Source organism: Sciurus carolinensis, chromosome 18 (assembly GCF_902686445.1).
Source record: "Sciurus carolinensis chromosome 18, mSciCar1.2, whole genome shotgun sequence".
Classification (NCBI taxonomy): domain Eukaryota; kingdom Metazoa; phylum Chordata; class Mammalia; order Rodentia; family Sciuridae; genus Sciurus; species Sciurus carolinensis.
The window spans coordinates 750,083-773,113 of NC_062230.1; the positions used below are offsets into that span (position 1 = coordinate 750,083).

The 23,031-nt window shown below is 48.6% G+C and overlaps 1 protein-coding gene across 4 annotated transcripts in view; it reads left to right on the plus strand.

The window, feature by feature from the left end:
- Window positions 1-23,031, plus strand: part of LOC124970805 (S-adenosyl-L-methionine-dependent tRNA 4-demethylwyosine synthase TYW1-like) — a 149,782-nt gene that overhangs the window by 15,044 nt on the left and 111,707 nt on the right. For all 4 annotated transcript variants that reach the window (XM_047534411.1, XM_047534413.1, XM_047534414.1 and 1 more), the window contains exons 7-9: window positions 6,170-6,292; window positions 15,054-15,168; window positions 19,656-19,708. In XM_047534411.1, coding sequence (XP_047390367.1) covers window positions 6,170-6,292; window positions 15,054-15,168; window positions 19,656-19,708 — 291 coding nt within the window. The remainder of the gene's footprint in view (window positions 1-6,169; window positions 6,293-15,053; window positions 15,169-19,655; window positions 19,709-23,031) is intronic.

Sequence of the window (23,031 nt, forward strand, 5' to 3'; positions counted from 1 at the left end):
TGATCAGGGAAAATACTCTGACTACTTGTGATCTTTTAGAATTTATTGAGACTTGTTTTGTGCTCTGATACATGATCTGCCCTGGAGAGTGTTCCATGTGGACCTGGAAACGTGTGCTCTGTTCTCCTTGGTGGGATGTTCTGTGTGTCAGGTCTCTTTGCCTTACGGTGTTGCCTCAGCCTCTGTGCCCTTTCTGTGGTTATTATCATCACTATTAATTCGTTGTGCTAGAGATGGAACCCAGGGCTTCATGCATGCTAGGCCTTGAGCCCCAGCCCTGTATCTTAATTAATCTTCCCAGTTCTTCTGTCCATTATTGAAAGTGCAGTATTAAAGTTTCCAGCTGTTATTGTAAAACTGTATTTCACCTGTCAATTTTGTCAAGTTTTGCTTCATATATTTTGGGTCTTCTTGAGAGATGCATGTATGTTTATAATTGTTATGTCTTCCTGTGGATTAACTTGTTGACATATGATGGCCTTTGTTTCTTGTAGCATATTTGGCTTAAAGTCTGTTTTGTCTGATAATCACCCCAGAACTTTTTGGTTACTATTTGCATGGATTGTATTTTTCCATTTTTTTTTCACTCGTAACCTGTTTGTATCTGTGGGTCTAAAGCTGGTCTCTTGCATGTAACATAGAGTTGGTTCATGCCTTTTTTCTTTTTTTCTTCCATTCTGGCTACTTTTGCTTTTTAATTGGAGGGTTTAATTCATTTCCATTTAAAATAATTACTGTTAAGGAAGCACTTCTGTCATTTTGCCATGTTTTCTGTGAGTGTTACGTATTTTTGTTTCTCACTCTTCATTATTGCCTTCATTTGTGTGTGTGTGTGTGTGTGTGTGTTTGTGTTTGGTGGTGCTGGAGATGAAACTCAGGGCCTTGCGTGTGCTAGGCAAATGCTTTACCACTGAGCTACACCCTCAGCCCTCTCATTTGTGTTTAATTGATTTTCTTCTTGCATGCCATTTTGATTCCTATCTTGGCGATGGTCTAGCTTTTTGATGTCTAGATTCATGTCTTTCTCAAATGTGGTAAGTTTTCAATTTTTTTTAATGGATTCTTTCTGCTTCGATCCCCCTTCCTTCTGGGATTACCATCTTGCAGGTGTCCCAGACTCTGTTTCAGCTGACCTATCACATTTGTGGATTCTTTTACCTGTTCAAATCTCCTATTGAAACCTTGTAATGAATTTTTCAGTTCAATTTTTGTACTTTTCAGCTCAAAATTTTGCTTTAATAGTTTCTATCTTTGTGTTATTATTCTCTATTTGTTAAAACATTGTTATTTCTTTTAGTTTTTGAGCATATTTAAGACAGTTAAATCCCATCTATGCTTCCTCAGGGATGGTGTCTCAGTCTGTTTTGTGCTTCTGTAACAGAATACTTGAGATGGGGTAATTTATTAGAAATAGAAATTTTCCCAACAGTTCCGGAGAGTGGAAAGTCCAAGGTCAAACTGGTATGTGGGTTCTGGTGAAGGTCTTCTTGCTGACCCTTAGTGCTAGATGGTGGAAGGGGACGAGAGTGAATCCATTCCCCAATCTCTTTTTGTGTGGCATTGATCTAAACACCTCCCAAAGGGTCCCTGCTCCCAGCAGGGTTGCAGTAGAATTCAGTTTGCAGCACAAACATTCAAACAGCAGATAGTTTTGGTTAATGTCTCCTGTGAAGGGGCCTTACATTTTTTTTTTTTTCATTTATAATTTTTTTGTTGCTGAAAAGTAGGAATTTTGAATGTTCTAGTGTAGTAACTGTGAAATCGGGTTCTTTTCCCCTTCAGGGTTTGTTTTTGCTATTTATTTCTGGTTTATGTGAAGGATTCAGCCTTCTGGGTTGTGGCTTTTGCCTCTGCTCTTCTGTTAGACTCCTTGTAGCAGGTCCTTGACTCTTTTCTTCCCCTGTCCCCAACAGCTGTCAGCAGTCTCCACATTGCAGCCAGGTCTCGGGCCATCTCTTACCCCCTGGGATTCCCTTTTCAGTTCATACTTGGTCTCTGGATCAGTGGTACATTTGAATGTCTCTAAAACATTCCATTGTCCACTTTTAGTGTCTTCTGCTGGACAGTTGTTGAAGGTGTGCACTCTGCCATGTCTCTGGCTCTGCACCCGCAGGACTTGGTGCCGTTGGGCCTATCGGTCTCTGTCGCCATCTTCCTTGGGTCTTGGGGCACCTGGCAGAGCGCCCTTCTTTGGGGCACTCTCTGCTTGACCTTCATGGCATCGGGCTCATGGTTTCTCCATTTTTACTTGAGGCCGCCTTTCTTCATCTAACCTCTGCGTGTTGGAGTGATTCAGGGCTGGGTGCTGGGTCGTGTCCTTGACAGTCTCTTCCCAGACGATGTTACCCAGTGTCATGGCTTCAGTCTGTGAACCAGTTATTCCCACATGTGTATTATCAGCTCTGAGGTTTATCCCAGATTCTGTTCTCACATGTGCTGTTCCCTTATTAAAATCTGTGCTTACATGTCTGAAATATTTCACACTTCACAGATCCAAGTGGAGTTTTCCATTTCTACTCTCCCAGTCTGTTCCTCCCTAGTGTTTGCTATCTCAGGAGACAAAACCACTGTCTCAGTTGCTTTGAAAGGAAATCTAAGAGCCTTGCTCGACTCCTTCCTGCATTTAAATTCTGCATTTAATTTCTGAGTGAGTCGGTTTGGTTCTCTGTCTAAAACAAGGGACAGCAAATCTTTGTAGAGGACCAACTAATGTTTTCAGCTTGGTGTGCCATGTGGTTTGCCCTGCCAGCTCTGCTATCAATCAAGAAAACAACCATACGTGATGTGTAACTGATAATGTTGAGGTTTGGCTTGATGATGGCTAGATTGGCCTGTGGGCGGTAGTGACCTCTGACCTACACTATCTCAAGTCCATCCATTTCCCTCCATCTCTGCTGCTCACCTGCAAGTGCAAGCCCCATTTCTTGACTAGACTAACATAGGTCTCCTCTCCTTCCTGTCTTCTTTGCATTCGTTCTTTACCCAACATTCAGGGCAATCTTAAAAGTACAAATCAGAAGTATTATCTGATTTCCTAATGCTGTGTTAATAAAAGCCCCCATTCCTCAGCCTGACCTTAGCACCTAATCTGACTCTGCAATTGCTCCACTCTCATCCTGTTGTTCTGTCCCTTTCTCACCAAGTCTAGTCACACTGGTCTCCTTGGTGATCCAGGTATGTACTGCAGGACAGGTGACTTTGAATGCCCAGTCTTCTCTTCTCCTGTTACTCCTTGACTCAGGCCAGCATCTTCTCCCCCTAGAGTATTACAGTACATTGTTCCTGGTTATTCCTGCTCACAGTCCTGTCTCCCTTAAATTACCTTCTGTGTTCCCAGACTACAGTGCAGATCTGTGTTATTTCTCTACTTAGACCACTTTAGAAGCTTCTTCTTCTGGGATGTGTAAGATCCAGTGTGGTCTGAGCACACCTTCCTCCCTGTTTTAGTTAACTTTTTTGTTACTCTGACCAAAAGATGTGACAAGAGTAATGTAGAGGAGGAAAAGTTTGGTTCAGTTTCAGAGGTTTAGTGCACAGTTGACCAACTTCATTACTATGGGCCTGAGGTGAGGCAGAACATCTGGGTGGAAGGGCATGGTAGAGGAAAACGGTCAGGACATTGACCAGGAAGCAGAGAGAGCCCCACTCCCAGGGACCCAAAGGCACACCCCCAGGGACCCACCTCTTCCAGCCACGCCCAACCCACCTGCAGTCACCACTCAGTTAATTCTTACCAGTGACTAGATTAGGTCACAACTCTCACAATCCAGTCATTTCCCCTGAACATTCCTGCGTTGTGTCGCACATGAGCATTTGGGGGATACCTTGCAGCCAAAGCCCTGTGTTCATCTCTGACAGCTTTTTACTTGTCTTCCCTGGCCAGGCCAGTTTATTATCCCTGACATCTGGCCCAGGCGCCTTCTGGTTCAGGCAGCCTTTGGTGGATTCAAGGAAGCTCTGTGACTCCTGTGTTCCTGGGTTCTTTCACTGAAGCCTTACCACTTCACAGTGTGTGTGTCCCTGTGTTCCTTTTACTGGATTAGAACCTTTGAGGAGTAGGGGATTGCGTCATGTTTCTAGCCCTCATGTCTCACATGAACTGTGTTTCGTGTTCATGGAAGAGAACTTGTAAGCTTTCCCAAGGTCACAGAGACAAGTTAATGGTGGTGGTGATTAGTTTTTATGTGAAGATGACATGGGTTCACTTGGAGGCAGTTAATTCCTGGCCTGATAATTTTTGCTCAAATCTGAGCCTCTTAAGAATTCATAGAAGGCTAGGGATATAGCTCAGTTGGTAGAGTGCTTGCCTCGTAAGCACAAAGCCCTGGGTTCAATCCCCAGCACTGCAAAAAAAAAAAAAAAAAAGGAAAAAAAAAAAAAGAATTCATAGAGGAGTGTCTAAGACAGGGCCAAATCCAACCTGATGCCTGGTTTTTTTTTTTTAAGTTTTTTAAAAAATAAAGTGCTGGGTAACATAGCCATGCTGACTCATGTACATGTCGTTGTAGCTGCTTTTATGTTAAGAGGGGCACAACTTCTTGGTTGAGATGGAGCGTGTACATCCTGCAGGATCAGAAGTGTTTGCTGTTTGGCCCTTTGTGGAAAACATTTACTGACCTCTGACTTAGGATAAGATGAGGTGATCCCTGATGTCTCGCTCGTATCCAAGATTCTGAAACCTGTTAGGCAGGCAGGAGAGGTGGAAACACAGGACACATGGGCAGTACTGACGCTTGTCACACCTAGGGTGAGTGCAGCATACACACAATGTGTGTTCAGACACTGGCTGTGAGACGCTGGACTAGAACTGGCTGACCGACAAATGGTTAGCAGGTGCATTTCACGTGCCCTTCTCGTCTGCGTTCTTGAGAGTTTGTGCATGAGTGGGAGATGAGGGTGGCCTCCACCTGAAGATTTTTTTCTGTTGAAGTTAGGCCGGGATAAGTTGAAGGTGTCTCTTTTTCCCCGGATGCTGGGGATGGAACCCAGGGCTCTTGTGTTATAGGTAAGCACTCTACCACTGAGCTGCATCCCCTGCCCCTGAGGTAAGTCGAACTCCTCCAAGACCCTCCCTTCAGGTGCAGCCTGTAGCCCTGTGCTGCTCAGGGAAAGGGCAGGTTCTGAGGAGTGTGGTCCCTTGTCGAGGCACCATAGAACGCACTTAGAGGGCTGTGACCTCACTAGGCACGATGATCTCATAGGACATCCGCCGTCTGTGTGGTCACTGCTGACTGAATGTCATTTTGTGGTGCATGACTCCATTTTGTCATGAAGAAGAAAGGCAAAAATGACTTTGCCTACCCCTTTATTGACGAAGCAGAAGGTGTACTAGCGAGCCAGCCACAGCCCTGCTTCTGAACCTCAGGCTTGGTTTTAGGTAGGAGGCAGTAAGGGCGTCCACAGTGGCGGCACCCCTGGGACAGGCAAGGAACCACTTTGAAGAGGAACTGTTTTGTGTTGAGGGCTTGGTCCATGCCACGTGACTACAGGTGTGGCGTCCCCACTATTCTCTGAGCGTTTTGACCAGCACACGAAGGTTGGCAGCCTTGTGTCTCCCAGCTCTAAAATGGTCCTTGAGTTACAGAGTGTGCCTGCTGTTTATGGAGGCAGCTGCTTCATCTCCTTCCTCCTGTTCATCCTGGATTCTCCCTGGAGAAGGGTGAAGGCTGTGCTGCGCCCGCCACTCACCAGCATCTCTGGCCCTTCCTGTCCTCATTGGTGAAGGCCCAAACACCTCTGCCTCCTAAGTGGTCGCAGGTTCTGTGCAGAGCACTGTGTGGTGGGCGCACAGTAGGTGCTCAGCACATTTCTTTCTGGGGGTGCGAACCCCGTCCACAAAGTTTTCCTGAGAGTGGTGCCCGTTTCCTCCACTTCCTTGTCCTTGCATTGGCAGTGCCCCCAGCTCCCCACCAGTAGCCTGGGCTGGCAGGGCTTCTCTGACAGCTGTGCTGCTCACGCCTTTGTGGGGGCGGGCGCTGTTCTTGTGGCCTCTTCACAGTGCTCAGCCTTGTGCCAAAGGCAGGATTTTTTTTTTTTTTTTTTTAAATAAAGATGTAAAGACTGTGATCTCTTTGCGGGAGGGAGTGTGAGGGAGATTGCCTCTGTCACTTTGAACGGTGTATCCCCTACTTTTTCTAAACAAAGTATTTCTAGAGCGTTTTTCTTCCAGGAGGAAGAGCCGTGTGAGAGCAGCAGCGAGGAAGAGTTTGGTGCTGACGACCACGGGGGCCTGAGTCCTGTTGTGGATGTGGAGGATCTTGGCAAAATGATGAGTCTCGCCAAGAAAGAGAAGGTACTGTTCTTCTGGACTACTCATCTCGGGTCCTGCAGGCAGTTTACCTCCAGGCTTTGTTTTGCAGTGCCGTCCGTCTGGGCTCACAGTAAGAGTTTAATTTCTCTAGCTTCAGTCTTGGTAGTTTTATAATTTTTTGCCATATGATGAGTTTTTTGAAACTCTTCCCTCTCAGCCCTGTAAAAAATAGGCTCGTAGGAGGATATGTGGGAGAGGGCAGGAGAGGACAGAGAAGGTGGATGGTGGTGCCTAATGGGACTCCCTGCCCAAGGTTCTGAGTGGACTCTGCTCAGGTTTGCTTCCTTTTTGTATAGGCCAAGTGGTGCTGGGGCTCTGGCCGGGTAGCATCATTGAGGTCAGCACAGGGGTCTCTAGGAAGCCGGAAAATGCTGGAATGGGCTGTGATTGTTTAGATGAAGGTGAGCCTGTGCAGCCCAGCAGGGTTTTGTGCAGATTCTAATCATCTAAAATTGAAATAATATATAAAAACCTGAAGTCTTAATATAAGTGTAAGTTTTGAAAGATGAGAATTCCGTTAACTGACAATATATCAAATCCATAAGCCTTGGAACAAAGAAGATGTAAAACTTGGAAAATCTGAGAAAACCAGGTAAAAACCTATACAGATTCAAGTGACAATTCAGTAGGGTAGCAGCAAGTAATGTGAACAAGTTAATAGCCTTTGTATTTCTATATCATAGCTATGTAAAACCTATTGTGAAAGAAATGACTGCATATAAAATAGCCACTTAAAAATATAATCATGTAGGGATCGATTTAGAAGGAAATGTCCCACCCCTGTATTGGAAAGCTGAATATATTTGTGTAAGTATCAAAGTAGACTTGACTAAAGAGAAAGACATCCCTTGTTTTAGATTGGGTAACTCAGCCTGGTAAAGGTGTTGTTTCTTTCAAACTGTACATAAATTCAGTGCACCAACCAACATGCAAGGGTTGTTAGGAAAATCATGGCAAGAGTAGTAATGAGAAGAACCGAGCCTACCAGTTATGAGTAGGCAGTTCTCCCAGAAGTTGTGTGAGCAGATTGGAGGATAGGAAAAGATGCCCACCCGCACCCCTGGCAAGGGAGTGCAGGCGAAGGCCACCGTGGTGCGTTTCCCACCTACCAGGACAGTGCAGTTCAGGGCTGGACCGCATCGCTCCTGTCAGGTGGGATCCAGGATGGTGTGAGTTGCATCCAGGTGCTCGGCGTTTCTCCAGGGTCACGCATACCCACCCACTATCTGTTGGGTCAGGCTTGAAGATGCAGGGTCACCAGTACAAAACCGCATCTGCCCAGGGTTCTGCTCTGCAGCCTGTGTGGCAGACAGCTTGTCAGGCACTGGTCAGAACAAGCCGTTCTGTCTGTCCTGTGCAGCTGGGAAATGATGTGACGGGTCCATGTGAACTAATGTGATTTCCAGGATGTGTCGGGTTTGATATGGAGGCTGAGATGGACTTGAGACTTTAAAAACATGTATTTATTGTTGTATCTGGAAACACAGTTTAAACATGTTTGGGTGGTGGTGTGTGGACGTATGCATATAAATAGTATTTTCTAACTGTTCTCACAGAAAGAATTTTTATGTTTAGAACCAACTCTTTTTTTTTTTTTTTTTGTGGTGCTGGGGATCGAACCCAGGGCCTTGTGCTTACAACACAAGCACTCTACCGACTGAGCTATCTCCCCAGCCCTTAGAACCAACTCTTGTAGCTTGGTTTTACTTGAGTAAAATTCCCCCTGCTACAGTTGAATCTGTGTCCTTGGGTCTCTACTGCTTCAGTATGTTTGCGGGTATAGGCATGTACCACTGTGTCAGTTTAGTAACCTCATTTTAATTTGCATTTCTTTGATTTTGAGTAATTTGAACACTTGACCACTGAGCCACATCCCCAGCCTTAGTTTGTATTTTATTTAGACACAGGGTCTTGCTGAGTGGCTTAGGGCCTCTAAGTTGCTGAGACCGGCCTTGAACTCGTGATCCTCCTGCCTCAGCCTCTGGAGCTGCTGGAATTACAGGCATGGCCACTACACCTGGCCCCCTGCCCCATCTTCTCTGAGCCAGCTCTTCTGTTTGCCTGGAGTTAGGCAAACATGAGATCTGAAGGACAGCCCCAGGACTGCCCTTGCTTGGGCACCACTTGCGAGGTTGTTGGGCTCTTAAACCACCCTCAGGCTGATAATCTGAGGGAAGACCTACGGGACTGACCGAAAGCGATTGTGGAAGTTGAGGTTCTCTACGGGGAAGGGCACCATCGGCAGCAGGCCTTTGTCCTCCCGGCACTGAGAGTTTGGCGGTTACAGCAGAGTATTCCACATAGGCACGAATGAGGGGTTGCCTGTGGGGTGAGAGGGCACCCCAGGCCTCCCTTGGGTTGGACTCCTTGGTGTCCCCTGGAGAAGCCTTGTTACCCAGGGGCCACTTGAGAATTCCCACATGGCCTGGCGTCTTCCTCACCACGACCGCTCCTGTCATTTGGCTGCTCTTGGCACAGCCTGTCACCAGGATTCACTGCTAGGGGTGAAGCGTCTGAATCCAGAGGGGGGGCCTGCCTTGCAGCTTCTCGTCGCTCACTTCCTGCTGTCCCCACGTGGGCTTTGTCTCTGTCTTAGTAGCTTTTCTGTTGTAGAAGCGCAGGAAGAGGAGCTGGGGCAACGAGGAGTCTCAGTAGGTGGGCAGCTGAGGCCAGTAGGAGACGCCTCTCAGAAGGAAGGAGGGCTTGAGCCGAGGCCCAGCTGGTGGGACTGTGGTGGTCTCGGGTGCCTCTGAACCTTGGGTCAGTCCTGTTGAGACGCGGGCAGCGGCTGCCTGCCCCAGAGTCATGTGAAGGTGCTTGTTACCTAACCAAGAACTGGTGCGAGTTATGATTACACAAATGGTATGCCTTTACGCCATGTACAAACAGAGAAACAACATGTATCCCATTTGTTTACAATAAAATAAAAAATAAAAAAAAAAAAAAAGAACTGGCGCGAGGCTGGGCTGCCCAGGCCGCTGCCCTCCCTCACCTCCTGGAGCTGGCCGCAAGCCTGCCTTCGGGGCTGCTGCTGTTACAGTTGGCACTTGTCTGGGATCTCTTTTGATTTTCAAAAACATACAAACATTTTCTTATGCTTGACTTTTCCAAATTGATGAAAACTGGGTCAAAGTGAATGTAATTTCATGGCTGATAATTAAAAGCAAGAGCAGTTTCCATTAGTGAAACTGACGTGAAATGGTGCCTGATTTAGATAGCTCTCTGGAACCTCTGCCAGGCCCAGCTTTATTTAGAGCTTTATGTACAGTCCACAGCAGTTGGAGGGTTGTGGAGGACACGCTTTCTCTGCTTTTCATCTCTGGGCCATTGGCGCTCACTGCAGAAAGCGCTCATGGAGTGTCGACGCCATGTGAATTGGCGTTTGAAATCATGTGACTTTGGGCTTCGTGAACTTTCAGTAACTAGTTTATGATGTTTCAGGTTTCTCATAAAAATCCATTGGATCTAATAATTGTATGTTTCCCAGCATTAGTAGGACAAGAAAACAAGCCCGGTTTAGTTTCCCCCATTGCTCCGATTGGGCAGTGTTTTCCAGGTGCCTTGTGGTTTTCTGTTAGCTCCAGTGCACCTCCCCTCACTCGGTGGAGCCCTTAATGGTTTGAGTCTTCCATAGATCTACACTTCTCAAGCTGCACTCTGTGTGGTCACCCTCACATGGTGTTGGATTGCTCTGGTTGCTGCTGTAGACGGAGGCCGTGTGCCCCTGGTCTCAAGGACTGGGCCAGGTCCCTCACTGTAAAACCCTTGTTTTTTTAATCTTTTGATCCTAGTCACTAACTTTCATCAGGTCATTCTGTCTCAGCTTGTTTGTCTGTGGGTGGTACTTCTGCCCTCTGTAGTTTCTCATTTGCGGTGTGAGAGAGAACAGCATTTGCCTTATAAGGTTATGGAGATTAAATAAATCTATCTACATGGTAAGTGTGCGATAGCTATCATGGTAAGATAAGATGTCATCCAGTGGGTATATGGTTGGCGGGATACCACTATGGCACTCTCCCCTGCCACCCTCCCTCTGTAGCAAAGTCTAAGGCAGTACTGCTAGGGCTGGAGAGAAACTGAAGGGTGTGATTTCCAAAAGGAGGGCTAGAATCTGAGACACCAGGCACTTGGGGAGACACATGCAGACCTGGCGGGTAGAGATAGGGCCATGGCAGACTTGGGGAGCTCTGAGCAGTTCAGTATGTCCCTCGCAGAGTGGAGGTGAGGCTGCCTGTAGAACTGAATCCAGAAGGTAGCAGAGGCAGTGTAAGGGGAAAAATGCAGCTCAACTTGGGACCCGCGGCAGTAGTTGCCGCTGCGCAGTCCTGCTGAACTACTGCTCGCTCACTTGTCTCAGTTGCGGCTCGCCAATAACTCCCAGAAAAAATGCTCCACAGACACAAGGTCTCAGGCAAGAGACTTTATTTATGCGGACGATTAACATGTCCGCTCAGGGCAAAAAGAAGGAGAAAAAGAGAAAGATGGTGTGTGGCTTCTCCCAGATATTGGAATCTCGCGGGCTGGAAGGAACCAATAGTGGAGGAGAATTCTTGCAAGCTGACTGATGAACCAATAGCATGTTAGGACGTAATGTGGGAAGCAGGAAAATGGCGACAGGGTAAGCTGGAAATTCCTGTAATGTAAGAGGTGGGCAGAGCGCAGATCGACAGGTGATGGGGAGGCAGGAAATTCCTATAACAGAAGAGTAGGGTGGAGCGCAGATTGACAAGTGGTTGGGAGGCCGGAAATTCCTGTAACTGGAGAGGCAGGCGGCTTTATACATTACAGGCAGGACCCTGGGCCTTCTGCCCGTAGTGGAGCACTGAGCTCTCTCTGCCTAAAGGAAGCAGTGTGGTTTAGTTGGATAGAATGTGTTGGGGGTCCTGAGGGAGAAGATGGTTCCAGTCTAGACTCAAAGTACAGCATGTGGAGAAAAGTTGCACACTGAGATCTTGTTCTGTCCGATAGTGGCCCTGAGGTATCTCCAGTGTTGTCTCCATTGTACCTTTGCCCAGGTTGGCAGGCGAAACGTGGTGAGGTCAAGCAGTGAGTCCTGGTCAGAGGGCTGGCCCAGGGTGGGTTCCAGCCCAGACCCCACCTCTGCCTCTGCCGCACTGTCCTGTGCTGCCTGCCTGTGGGGAGGGTTTTCCTAAGTGGGAAGCTGTAGAGTTCAGAGAACAGGATCAGGAACCGCAGGGCAAATCTGTTACTCTTATGTTGTGATTTGTTAGCATAAAGCAGTATCTTGCTCCTTTTTCTTTCTCCTCTAAATAAGTGTTGCGAAATACTCCTAAAGCACGTTCTGCTCCAGCAGGCAGCAGCGTCAGTGTCATTAGTTTGGGAGATCAGTGGCAAACCTTGATGAGTACCAGAGAGACATTTCAGCTTACCAGCTACGTAAGTTAGGGAAGGGTCCCTGAATGCCTGGTTCTGACTGTAAAGTAGCCTTTTGCTGCAGTGGAGTAACATGAGGTGCGTTTCAGTTACGTTTAAGTTGTGGTGTGTTCTCCACCCAGACGCAAAAGGTGACCTGCCTCCTACAGCACGCTGCCTGTAAACCATCTCACCCACCCCTGCCTGGAGCGCATGGCAGCGGGGTTGGAGGTGATCACGGTGAGGCCATCCAGAATGGCATCACTGTATCAGGGAAACTCTTGACACCCTGGTCAGAAGGCAGGTCCAGAAGGCATCCCGAAGACCTGGTGTACACAGAAAGCGGCGAGTCACGATGGACAGCTGTGGCAAGGGAGTCATAATAATTGTATTAAAGCAGTAGAGACCCAACGACAAGGGTTCAACTGTAGCAGGGGGATTTTTGCTCAAGTAAAACTTCAACTAAAACTGTATGAAGAAGATCCCCGCCCCCACCCCCAGATGGGGTCTCCCTAAGCCCCCAAGGCTGATCTCAAAGTCCCCATCCTCCTGCCTCAGCCTCCCTAGTAGCTGGGATTGCAGGTGTGCTGCTGTGCCCAGCAAAAAAGGTTTTCAGTGTTGAAAACCACCAGCTCTAGGATCGAGTGGACTGTGTCCCTGTCAGGAATGGCTGTCTGGGAGTTCTGAGGCATTTCTTCACTTGTCTAATCTACTTCCACGAAACACGCATCCTCTGCTGGCCTGCTCCTGGCCCAGGCAGGCAACTTAGAAAATGGTCTCTGAACAACCTGGCCTGTGTGAATTGATAAGGAAGGGAGTCTGCTAATGGTAACAGGGACCAGCAAAACAGAAGAAACACATGCTCTGTGCTGGACGGCTCCTTTGTTGAGGCACCTCTGTGGTGCTTTCCCTGGAGCCTTTAACGTGGCCGTTTGCCTCTGTCCATCCAGGCACAGTCAGGCAGCCTGGTTTCTGGGTGAAGGGGAGGAGGCCGCTGCCGTCCTTGGTGGTTGTGTAAGACTCGCACAGTCATGGGGTGCGAAGCCTAGCACGCACCTGCCGCTGTTTCCATGAGGGCTCACGCCTGGCTTTCCTTTTACGTTGGAGGCAACTGGGTGTCCTCCTAGGCGGAGGCATGTGTGGGAGGGAGGGGTTGGACGTGCAGGCTGCAGGCGGACTCTCCTCAGCAGACCCTGAGCACAGCGCAGGGTGGCATTGGCACTGTGGATGGAGCTACGCTCCGGACTCAGTCGCTCGTTTTGGGTCTCCATTTTCCCCACTTAGGCCATTTAACAGCCATAAATAAGACAAAGACCGTGGGTCTTCTGGGGTGGTCACAGTGCTGTGCTCTGGACGTGAAGGGCTCTGTCTGCACCTGGGAGACTGGAGTTGAATTGGGAGCGTTCTGAGCCTGTGCACTTCTTTTCAGAGGTGACGCTGCTCCCACCCATGGAGAATGGACCAAATCTGCAGGAGCCGAGGGTGTGAAGTGGGCTTCCCCAAGTGCGCAGGGCCCTTCCCCGCGGCCTCTGTGATGGTGCCTGAGGTAGCAGCACTCACTGCAGAGTGGACCCTTCCTGGGAGTGGGCGTGGACGGCGCCCCTGGCCGCCCTTCACACTCTGTTTTTTGCAGGGGAGCCAGGAGCATTTGCTTGAGACCACAGTGTAGGGAGCAGGCGGCCTGGTGGTGCTGTGTGGTGGCAGAGGTGTCGAGGGCACCTTGCGCCAGCGTTTCTGTGGTCAGGAAAGGAGCCAATTGGCTTGCAGGCAGGGCGGCCCTCGCTGTGGCCTGCTGGGCCCTCCACAGCTTCCTGGTGGTGTCCGCTTCTTCAGGTCTGTAGAGAGGTGGTGGCTGTTTTGTTTTTAAGCCAAAGGATTTCTTCTATTTTAAAATATTTTAATGAAATAAGAACTAGAGCTTTTTATTCCTATAAATTGCCTAGCATGAGATGGGTTACTTTTATCATCAATAAGAGCAGATGACTGATGTTTGTTTATAAGTGTTTCTCAGTTCCATCTGGAACTGTGCAGCTGACACCACTCTAAGCAGAAGCAGATTGCTCGTCAGCCTTGCGTTTGGCCATACTTAACCATTGGAAGGCCGGGCTCCGGCCCATGAGTGGAGGTGGCGCCTTGACGCTCCAGCCTGCTGCCTCTGCACTCCCTCCTCCGGAGCACGTCCCTGCAGTGCCTGGTTTTGTGGGTCTGCTTCTGTGGTGTGCAGTTTTAACAATGCTTAGTTTTGTTTTACGCTTCACGTGTGGAGGTCGGAACGTGGAATATTCCCAGAGGTAGGTGGAGTGATGCCGCAGACCCCATGTCTTTGTCCTGCCCCGGCCATCGGCTGGGCCACCTGCCTCCTCATCTCCTAGTTGGCAGCAGATCCTGATCTGTACCCCTGTGAGGCATTTTCATCTTCAGGTCATCTCATCACTGGCTCACAGGGCTGCTGGCTGGACCCTGAGAGTGGACAGGCGCCCAGGGTCGTCCAGGGTGCAGGGGCAGGGCCACTGCCCAGGCGCATTCTTTTAGATTCTTCAGTCCTAAGTAAGATTTGATGAGTGTCTCCTCTGCAGTACAACACAGACCATTGTCTCTCCAAATCATTAATACTCTGCAGTCTTCCACTAAGATGTGGAGAAACCTTAAAAGATATATATACCTAAGATCTGAAGAAGGGAGGAAGTTGCTCAGCAGGCAGGTGAGTGAGGGTCACCTTGTGACTGAGCTGCAGACAGGTGTGCTGGTCTGCTCACACTCATCAGTGCGCCACTGCGTTTTTCTCATGGCCAGAATCGAAATGAGCTGCAGTCAGTTTTATTTCTCCTCTGGATTACTCAAGTGTGCCCCTTCTGTCACCCAAGAGAAACTCCCCCAGGGGGCCTTCTGAAAGGTGCTGGGGTACCTTGCTCTCTGAGAAGGTGGCGCTGTGGGCAGTTCAGCCCTGCTTCGCCTGTCTTTGGGGTTTGCTGGGGTCGTTTCTGGCAGAGCTGCCATTTATTGGACAGTGTGTGTCAGACATTGTGCCAGGCGATGGCATGTCCTTCACTCTCCAGTGCGTCTCTGCTTCATAGACACTTACTTTTCTCCTGTCTCAGGTGAGGACATTGAAATCCTGAGTCAGCGAGCAGCTTGCCAGACTCGGGTGGAGGGTTTCAAGTGCATTATTGGCTTGTGTTCCGTGGCCATGTGTTTCTGGAGTGAGGACCTGGTGTGTCTGCGGATGCTCGTCTGACGACTGCGGTCTCTTGGTGGGGCATTAGGCCACAGCTACTATGGGCCTCCTGCTGCCGCCAGGCCCTCCTGGTCTGTGGTGGTCTTTTTGATGCATGGTGCTAAGTCTGCATTTCATTCTTTCACTTTAATGCAGAGAGAAGAGGAGCAGCAGGAAGAGAGAAGTTCGTTCAGGAACAGAGGGAAGAAGGAGGGTGTTGAAGGAAGAGCCATGCTCACGCCTGCTCTCCGGGAAGCCCTCACGAAGCAAGGTGCAGCCCAGAACTGTGACAGCACCACTTCCCACATCCGCCTTGGTGGCCAGGAGAGGCAGCATGCAGTAGGGCTCGCCAGGAGGGACGATGCGGCCTCTTCCTGGTCAGCTCAGCAACTGTGTCACGTGGAGCTGCAAGAGGCGGCCTCTTGTTTCTGGGGTCACCAGTGTGGTGGCTGTGGGCACCAGCACGCTGTGTCTTGCAGGGCTCGTGGTGTCACTGTCAGTGCGGATCAAGTGTGCAGAGGAAGAGGCCGTCATTCATGGCTGCTGTCCAGGGGAGGTTGATGTGGTGTGATGTGGAGCTGATGGCGCTGTGTCTGGTAGACATGTCCCTCTGGAGTTGTGCAGCCACACCTTGCCGCCTGTAAACGCTGGGTTCTCGTTGGAGACAAGTGGTGAATTTGGAGTCCGGAGGCTGACCTTCCTCCTTGTCCTCTCCGTCCCTTGTCCTTATGGGGGGCCTTTGACATGACAGCTCTGGTAATGCAGAGCACCAGGAGGCAGTGTCTGGGAGTGGGTGCCGGCCGGTGCTCATGACCGAAATGGTTTTTATTGGGTGGACTGTTTCCACTGAGCTGATTTTGTGGTAGATTAGATCTGTTGTCAGGCTGTTTGTGTTCGGCTTTCCTGTTCTTGAACTTCCTTTTCTGTTTTCCACTCTCTTTCAGATTGTTTCCTTGTGTGTCAGATCTGCTGGCTTGTCAGCTCTGGCACTTTGTCTTTTGGTGATTGCTCGAGGCCTGAAACCACACCTCTTTACCACATCAGTGTGTCTTTGAGGGGTAAAGGTTGAGCACCGTGAAACCCAGCGTCTAAAACTTTTTGAGCACCCATGTGATGCCACAAATGGGAAATTCTACACCTGACCTGTGATGGGTCTAGGTCCAAGTTCAGGTGCGCTGAAAACACCATATAAAATTACCTTCAGACTGTGAAATGTGTGTGAAAGGTTGTATGAAACACACATGAATTTCATTTTTACACTTGGATCCTATCCCCAACATATCTGCGTGTGTGAAAATATTCCAAAATCTAAAAAAATATGAAATCCAAAACATGTCTGGTCCCAGGCATTTTGGTTAAAGAATACTTCCCCTTTGTGTGTGGTGTGACCTTACTGCAGTGAACTTCTGTCTCCCTGACCTTCACGCAGTTGTTACTGTACTCTCCATTTTACACAGTGTTGGTGTATTTAAACAGTTGCTATTTGTTAAGGATTTACATGATTTGAAAGGCCCTTGAGTTGGGAGTATAGCTCAGTGATAGAGCATTTGCCCATCAAGGGTAGGCCCTGGACTTGATCCCCAGCATCACACACCCAAAAAAAAAAAAAAAAAAAGTCTGAATTAAATATTCTGAAAAAAGAACCTTCCATTTTTACTCATGTAGATACTGTATTTTATGGTCTTCAGTCCTTTGTGTAGATCTGTGATGTGTCCGACGTCTTTCTCCTTCTTCCTGAAGACATCCTTTTTCTTTTTTTGGTGGTAAGGATCAAACCGGGGCCTCGTGCATGCATAGTGTGTGCTGCCCCTGTTCTACGCCCCAGCCCAGAGTGTCCCGGATCTCCTACTCGTTTTCTTGTTCATTTATTTCCCTTGGTGCTGGGGATGGCACCTCTGCCTCACTCAGGTTTCGCACCTGCCGTACCATCAACAGTGCGATGTTTTGCCTGAGGTCCTTTCAGCATTCCTTTTCAGTTGATGATGAATTCTTTCAGCTTTTTTGTATCTGAAAAAGGCTGTTTTGCTTGCACTCTCAAAGGCTGTGTTTGCTGGGTACAGAAGTGCAGGTTGACAGCTTTCTTTGAGCACTTGAAAGCTGTGCTCCACCGTCCTGTTCATGTTGCTTCTGACTTGAGCTTGGCAGCCACTCGCCTTTTGTGTGTTCCTTGAATGGAACACTACTCAAAGATCTCTTCTTGATTATTGACTTTGACTCTCCCTTTTCCAACATGCACAGCATCGGAGGTGGTGTTGGCTTTCGGGTTTTTTTTTTGTATTTTGTAATGTTTGCATAAACTTATACCAAGTAAACATCCTTAATCCCCAAATCCAAAATCATCTTGCCAGTACTCAAAGTGTTTTGAATTTTGGAGCATTTTGGATTTTGGAATTTTGGATTAGGGGTGCTCAACCTGCAGTGTTTATCAATGTGTTTTCCTCCATTTCTTCTTTTTCCAGTTGCAGTACTGGGCTTCTGCTTATACTGCACAATCCTCCGCCACCTTCTTGATTCTTTTCACCAAATTTTGACAAGCTATTATTTCTTCACACATTTTTCTCGCCCTTTCCTTGGGGGCTACAGTTATGTGTATAGCAGGCTTCTTGAATGTGACAATATGGCTCATTTTTTAAAATTATTTTTTCTGTTCCAATCTTCGTGTTAGATAGTGTCTTACTCTGTCTTAAGTGGGCAGTCTTTTCCATGTCCATCTGTTCCAGTTTTCGTGTTAGGTAGTGTCTTGCTCTGTCCTAAGTGGGCAGTCTTTTCCATGTCGATCTGTTCTATTAACCTTGTCAGTGTGGCTTTCACCTCCAGGAGCTCAGCTCCTTTTTTCTGGGTCTGGGTCTCTCACCTTTTTGAGTCCCTGGAGTACAGTTGCAGCTGTTCCATGTGCTCCTACGTTGACCTCTGCCCTTGCCAGCCCCTTCGGTGGAGGGATTATTTTGCACAGTGGTGGCCATGTTTTCCTGCATATCCTTTGTGCCTGGCAGTGTGTAAGTGGATTCCAAACCTGACTTCACCTTATTAGTTGCTGGATATCTTTGTATAAATATGCCTGTGGACATGGTACAGATGTAAGTTACTTGGAAAGAGTTTAATGACTTGTTAGGTGAGATCAGAACCAGCTCAGAGGGCTAACAGGGCCTCAGTGTTGGGTCAGAACCACCTGTGTGCCCTGCCCACTGGAGCACAGCTTGTCTCCTGCCCTTGGGGTGCTCCCACCCACGTGCGCAGCTGCATCATGAGGGCTCATGCTGGGATCCTCTGCAGTCTTGGGGTCTCTGTGTAGCTTTCTTTGGTCACTCAGCCCTGCAGATGTAAGCCAGACTCTCCCTAGACTCAGCTGTTTCCTCGACCCAGTGGGTCCCTTGGGCTCTTTGGGGTTGCCCACCTACTGCTTGGCCTGGATGTTGGAGGCAGCAGGCCCAGCTGGTGAGAGTAACCGTGTTTGTCTCTGGCGTCACTGTCCTCTGTTGCCTAATGTTTCATATCCCGAAAACTGTGGTTCTCATATTTTGCCCACTTTTTGGTGTTTTGGGTGAGTAGTAAATCCTCTGTTGTTCTATCCTGGCTGGGAACAGAATTCTGTACTGTGAGTTTTAGCATCTTTGTACTATTGGCTCTCTTGGCATTGTGTCCTGTGAGGTTTGTTTGTCCTGTAGTTTGCACTTTTTACATACCTAAGTGCAGAATTGTATAGAATATTGTGTATCTCGGGAATGAGAGAGATTTAACTAGTTAATAAAATACAGCATGATTTCTATGCTAGTAGCGTCAACAACATCGTGTAGGAGTCATGGAGAGGACCTAGAGTTTTCTGGGTAATCTTTAAATGTGTGTTCTGCATCAGAGATTAGTTATTTAGTGTGATTAGTTCCATCTTCAAGTAGATTGCAGTGCTTTGTTTATGTGCAGGATTTAAGATAAAGCCCTGTAAACATTGCCTCTGGAGACTGGGCAAGCAGCCCCTGATGGCTTCTGCTCCATCCAGACAGTCTTTCTCCATTGGCTTCACTTGTCTGCAAGAGTCTTCCTGTGCCAGAGATCCAAGGTGATCGTGGCTGATCACTCAAAGCCTCTGAGAAACTGTTGAGCGATTCCTGAAATCAGAATGTTCTACTGTTTGCTCTTCTAGCTGTTTAAAAAGGAAGCGAGGTCCATGCTTTCCGTTCTGTGTGGCTCGAAGTCTTAAACGCGAGGTCCTGGAGGCGCTGAGCATGCACACTGGCTTGCAGTGCCTAGAATCTGGAGCGGTATTTGTCTCACTCTGATTCTACGTTTTCTCCCAAAGATTGCTGTGATAGTTTCCCGGTCGCTCATTTGAAACCCAGTCTTCTGCTTTGTGGCCCCCAGCACAGGGTCCTCTTCTACAGTTGTCACAGGTCCTTGAAGAGAGTGTGTCCTGTTGTTGTTAGGAGCCAGTACCCGTGTGTTCTTGGTCAGGTTGTTTAGAGTGTGGCTCAGAGGTTTTAGAGCTTTACTGAATTCTGGCCTGTAAGATCTGTTAGGTACTGAGAGGTTTAAAACCTTTTTTGTGAGTTTGGATTAGTTTATTGTTCCTTTTGAGTCTGTCATTAAATGCATGTACATTTACAATTATTTTCTTAATTTGGTAAATTAAACCTTTAATATTTTATGCTCTAGGATTGTTGACTGTTATAATTTAAGCAAAAAAACTGATTTTGCTAAATTTGAATATCACTTTTGCTATAAAACTGGGGATGAGTTTATTCTGTTCCCTGTTTTTCCATTCAGGTTATCAGTTGATTGGGAGCCACTCCGGAGTGAAGCTTTGCAGGTGGACAAAGGTATTGTATTTATTTTAGTTCAAATATTATGTCTACCATGTACAGTTTTTATTTGGATGTGTTAAATGTAGTGAATACACTTAATATTTAGAAGTATAATTTATAGTTAATGAAATGAACAGACTTTGGATGAATGTCTTAAAACAAATTTTGCGAACTTTGATGGATGTAGGACTCGTGTTCACCGCCCCAGTGGAGATGCAGTTTTTCTCCTCACCCCAGCGGATTTCCTTGTGCCCATGTCTACTCAGTACCACTGCCTCCCCTCCGCACCAGGTGGCTGTGCCCTCGCTGCTCCTGCTGCTGTTGGTCGCCTTGCTCATGTTCCCGTGGCGGTGGCACTCTGTAGTGTGTGGTCCCTCGTGAGTGGCTTCCAGACCCAGCATGCTCTTCTGTGGACCAGCGGTTCATTCCCTGCTGTTGCTCAGACGTCGCCACAGTACCTATAAGGCCAGTTTTGTGTCTGTTGATAGGCACGTGGTCTCTTTTCAGTTTTTGGGTATCACAGATACGGCTATGGACATTCCTTTTTCTTTTGAAAACTTGGTGAAAAGCATGGTATGTTGGGAAGGCTGGGGTGGTGGGTTGCCTGAGCCCGCCGTGAGTTAAGGCCAGCTGGGTCAACACAGTGAGGCCAGTCTCCAAAAAGGAAAGAAAAGGAGGATGGTGGTTGGTCAGGCTGCTCTTCCTGCGCTGTTTCACCTCCCACTCTCGGTGCCGCTTCCCATGGTCCTGGCTCTCCTGCGCAGCCTTTTGTCTGCCCTCTTGTGCTGGGCAGGAAGCAGCCCATGGCTGCACCTCTGCCTGTGCCCTGGTTGCCATGGTCTGCAGCTGAGCTTTGCTTGAGCCCTCGGCCACCTCGGACCGTCTCTCGTGGGTGCCTTCTCTTAGTCCCCGTCCTCTTCAGGTCTTCAGGGTATCAGACCTCACCCATGTGCTCCATCGCGTCCTCTGGTGACTCTGCTCCGTAGGCCCGTTGCTGCCACTCAGGGATGTCCAGGAAACTCTTCCTATTTCTGTTTTTGTTTTTAAATTCCTATTCCTCTACCTTTGTCCTGAGGTACACGAATGTTCCAGCAGATGACACATCTGTCACCTGTCATTCCTTCCACTTTGGAGACAGTATGCTAACTTTGTTAATTAATGGCACACTTCTCAAAAAATTCTTTTTTCTATTCCAGAGATTTCCAGTAGTATCAGACTCAAATGCTTTGTTGATAGCTAGTATTTTGTACCATCCCTTTTACTATTACTGGTTTAAATCTACAGATAATACAGTATCACATACATAATTTTAAAGAAGTGGCGTTTGCCCAGCATGTAAGAAGAGGAGGAGGCAGTGCTTTCTGTTAGTGCCCGGCCCCTCTTTGCAGAACCCTCTGGTGCTCCTGCCCTGGGGCACAGAGGAGCAGCTGGCTGCTCTGGGTGCTTCTCATGGATGAGCCGGAACTCGGGAGGTGGGTCCAGGTGAGTCGTTGTTCTACTCGAGAGAGAGTAAGAAGTCAGACCTGTGGATGTCGGAAGGAGAAATAGGCAATGGCCCAAACTGAAGCATGATAATATGCCAACAGATTGTATCACGAGAAAACGGGGAACTGGATGTCTGGAAGACGAGCCAGGTCTCACTTTGAATGGTAGAACTGGACGTTTTTCCGCAGTGCCACTTGGGGGTGGTGAAGGGATGTCACAGAAAACAGATCTGTCTCCAAACCCCACGTGCTGTTGAACCTGCGTTTAGCTTCAGATTCCTAAGAAGACTTGGAGATCTCGTCTGTCAAGCAGCAGTTGGGATAATGGGAATGGCCACGGAAGGTTCTGTGGCCAGCCTCTGGTGACAGTCTCACTGTAAGTCTTACAGTGACAGGCCTCTCTAAAGCAGTTGGACAGGAAATGGTCCCAAGGTCGACTTTCCATCCTTGCCGTGACTTCATCGACAGTCTACGTGGCGGCAGTGACCGTTCCTGGAACGGGCCCATCAGTGAGGATCCTGTGCCTGCTTGTCTAGGCAGTGCCAGGTCAGCCTGGGAAGTGCAGTCTGTGTCCAGGCCTCCTTCTTGGAGGCCTGTGGTGGCTTCTGTGGCTCCTGCTCAGCACCTGGGATTTGTAGGGACTCGGCCCTCACCCGTCCACACTCTGTGGCTAGTGCTCCCGAATGCACCCTTGGTCTTCTCTCATTAGTTAGCATATCTGTTCCACGAGCAGGTACTTCCTCTAACACTTTCACAGAATCTGACTGCTTTTCTCCACCGACGCTGCTGGACCTTGGTTGGATCACCTCACTGGTCTCCTGCACTTCCTCTGGCTCCACCCCTGGGCTCCTGAGTGGCCTGACTCCTGCACTGCAGCCAGATGGAGCAGACCGTGGTGCCTGCGGGGTTCCCTCCAGGCCCTGTGTGCTGGTCTCTCCTTGCTCCTGGAGTGTACTAGCAGCAACTCCTTCAGAAGACCTTCCCTGACCTTGGCCAGGCAATGACCTCCCATGCACCAGGAGGGACCCCTTTGTTCTTGGTCCCCAGCACGTGGCGTCTCCCTGCAGCTGCTCGTCTTTGTCCATCGCTCGGCTCCCTTTGTCCCTCTCACTTCCTCTTTCCAGTGTAAGCGTTCTGTTTTTATTTCCAACACTAGAGTCCTGGCATGTAATGGCTGTGCAGTAGACATTTGTGGGGGACCAGTTGGTAGAGGAGAGCCTGCACCCAGGAGAATCCTGCTGAACATGGTTCTCGCCCTCTTTGGAGATGTATTTCCTGCTACCGTCACACCTCAGGTGCTGGGTTTCCTTTTTTTCCTGGTGGGGGAGTTCTTTCTGCTGCTCATGCTGCTCGCTCCTTCATTTGATTTTCTCCTCCTCGTTGCAGACTCCACCCGACCAATTCCTCATCTGTATCAATGAGGAAACGGAAACTCTCTGGGTAGATTTTAGTAAGAATGGATTTAAGGAGGGGAATTGAGTAAACGCCTGCAAAATCTGGAGTGGTGGTGGTCAGGGCGAGCTGCCTGACCCCAGGACTGCTTTGAGTGGTCCAGTTGTGCCCACAGCCTGCCAGGAGCAGCCGGGCTCCATGCCTGCCATCAGCCCCAGTCCTCGGCTGTGGCCAGAGGGAGGGCAGTCTCTCACGTCACCTCCTACATCTTGCACGGGCGCCTCTTGTTTGTTGGTGGAGTCTAAATCAGTACCCTTTGGACGAGGGAGTCTGAGAAATGACAGTGTTTGGGCTTCTTGTTCCTGCTTGAAGGAAGGAGAGGCGGGGCATTAGCAGAATAGCCAGCAGGCTGCTCTGGACCTCAGTGTCCATGGCTGCTCTTCAAGGCTTCTTTGCTTTTCA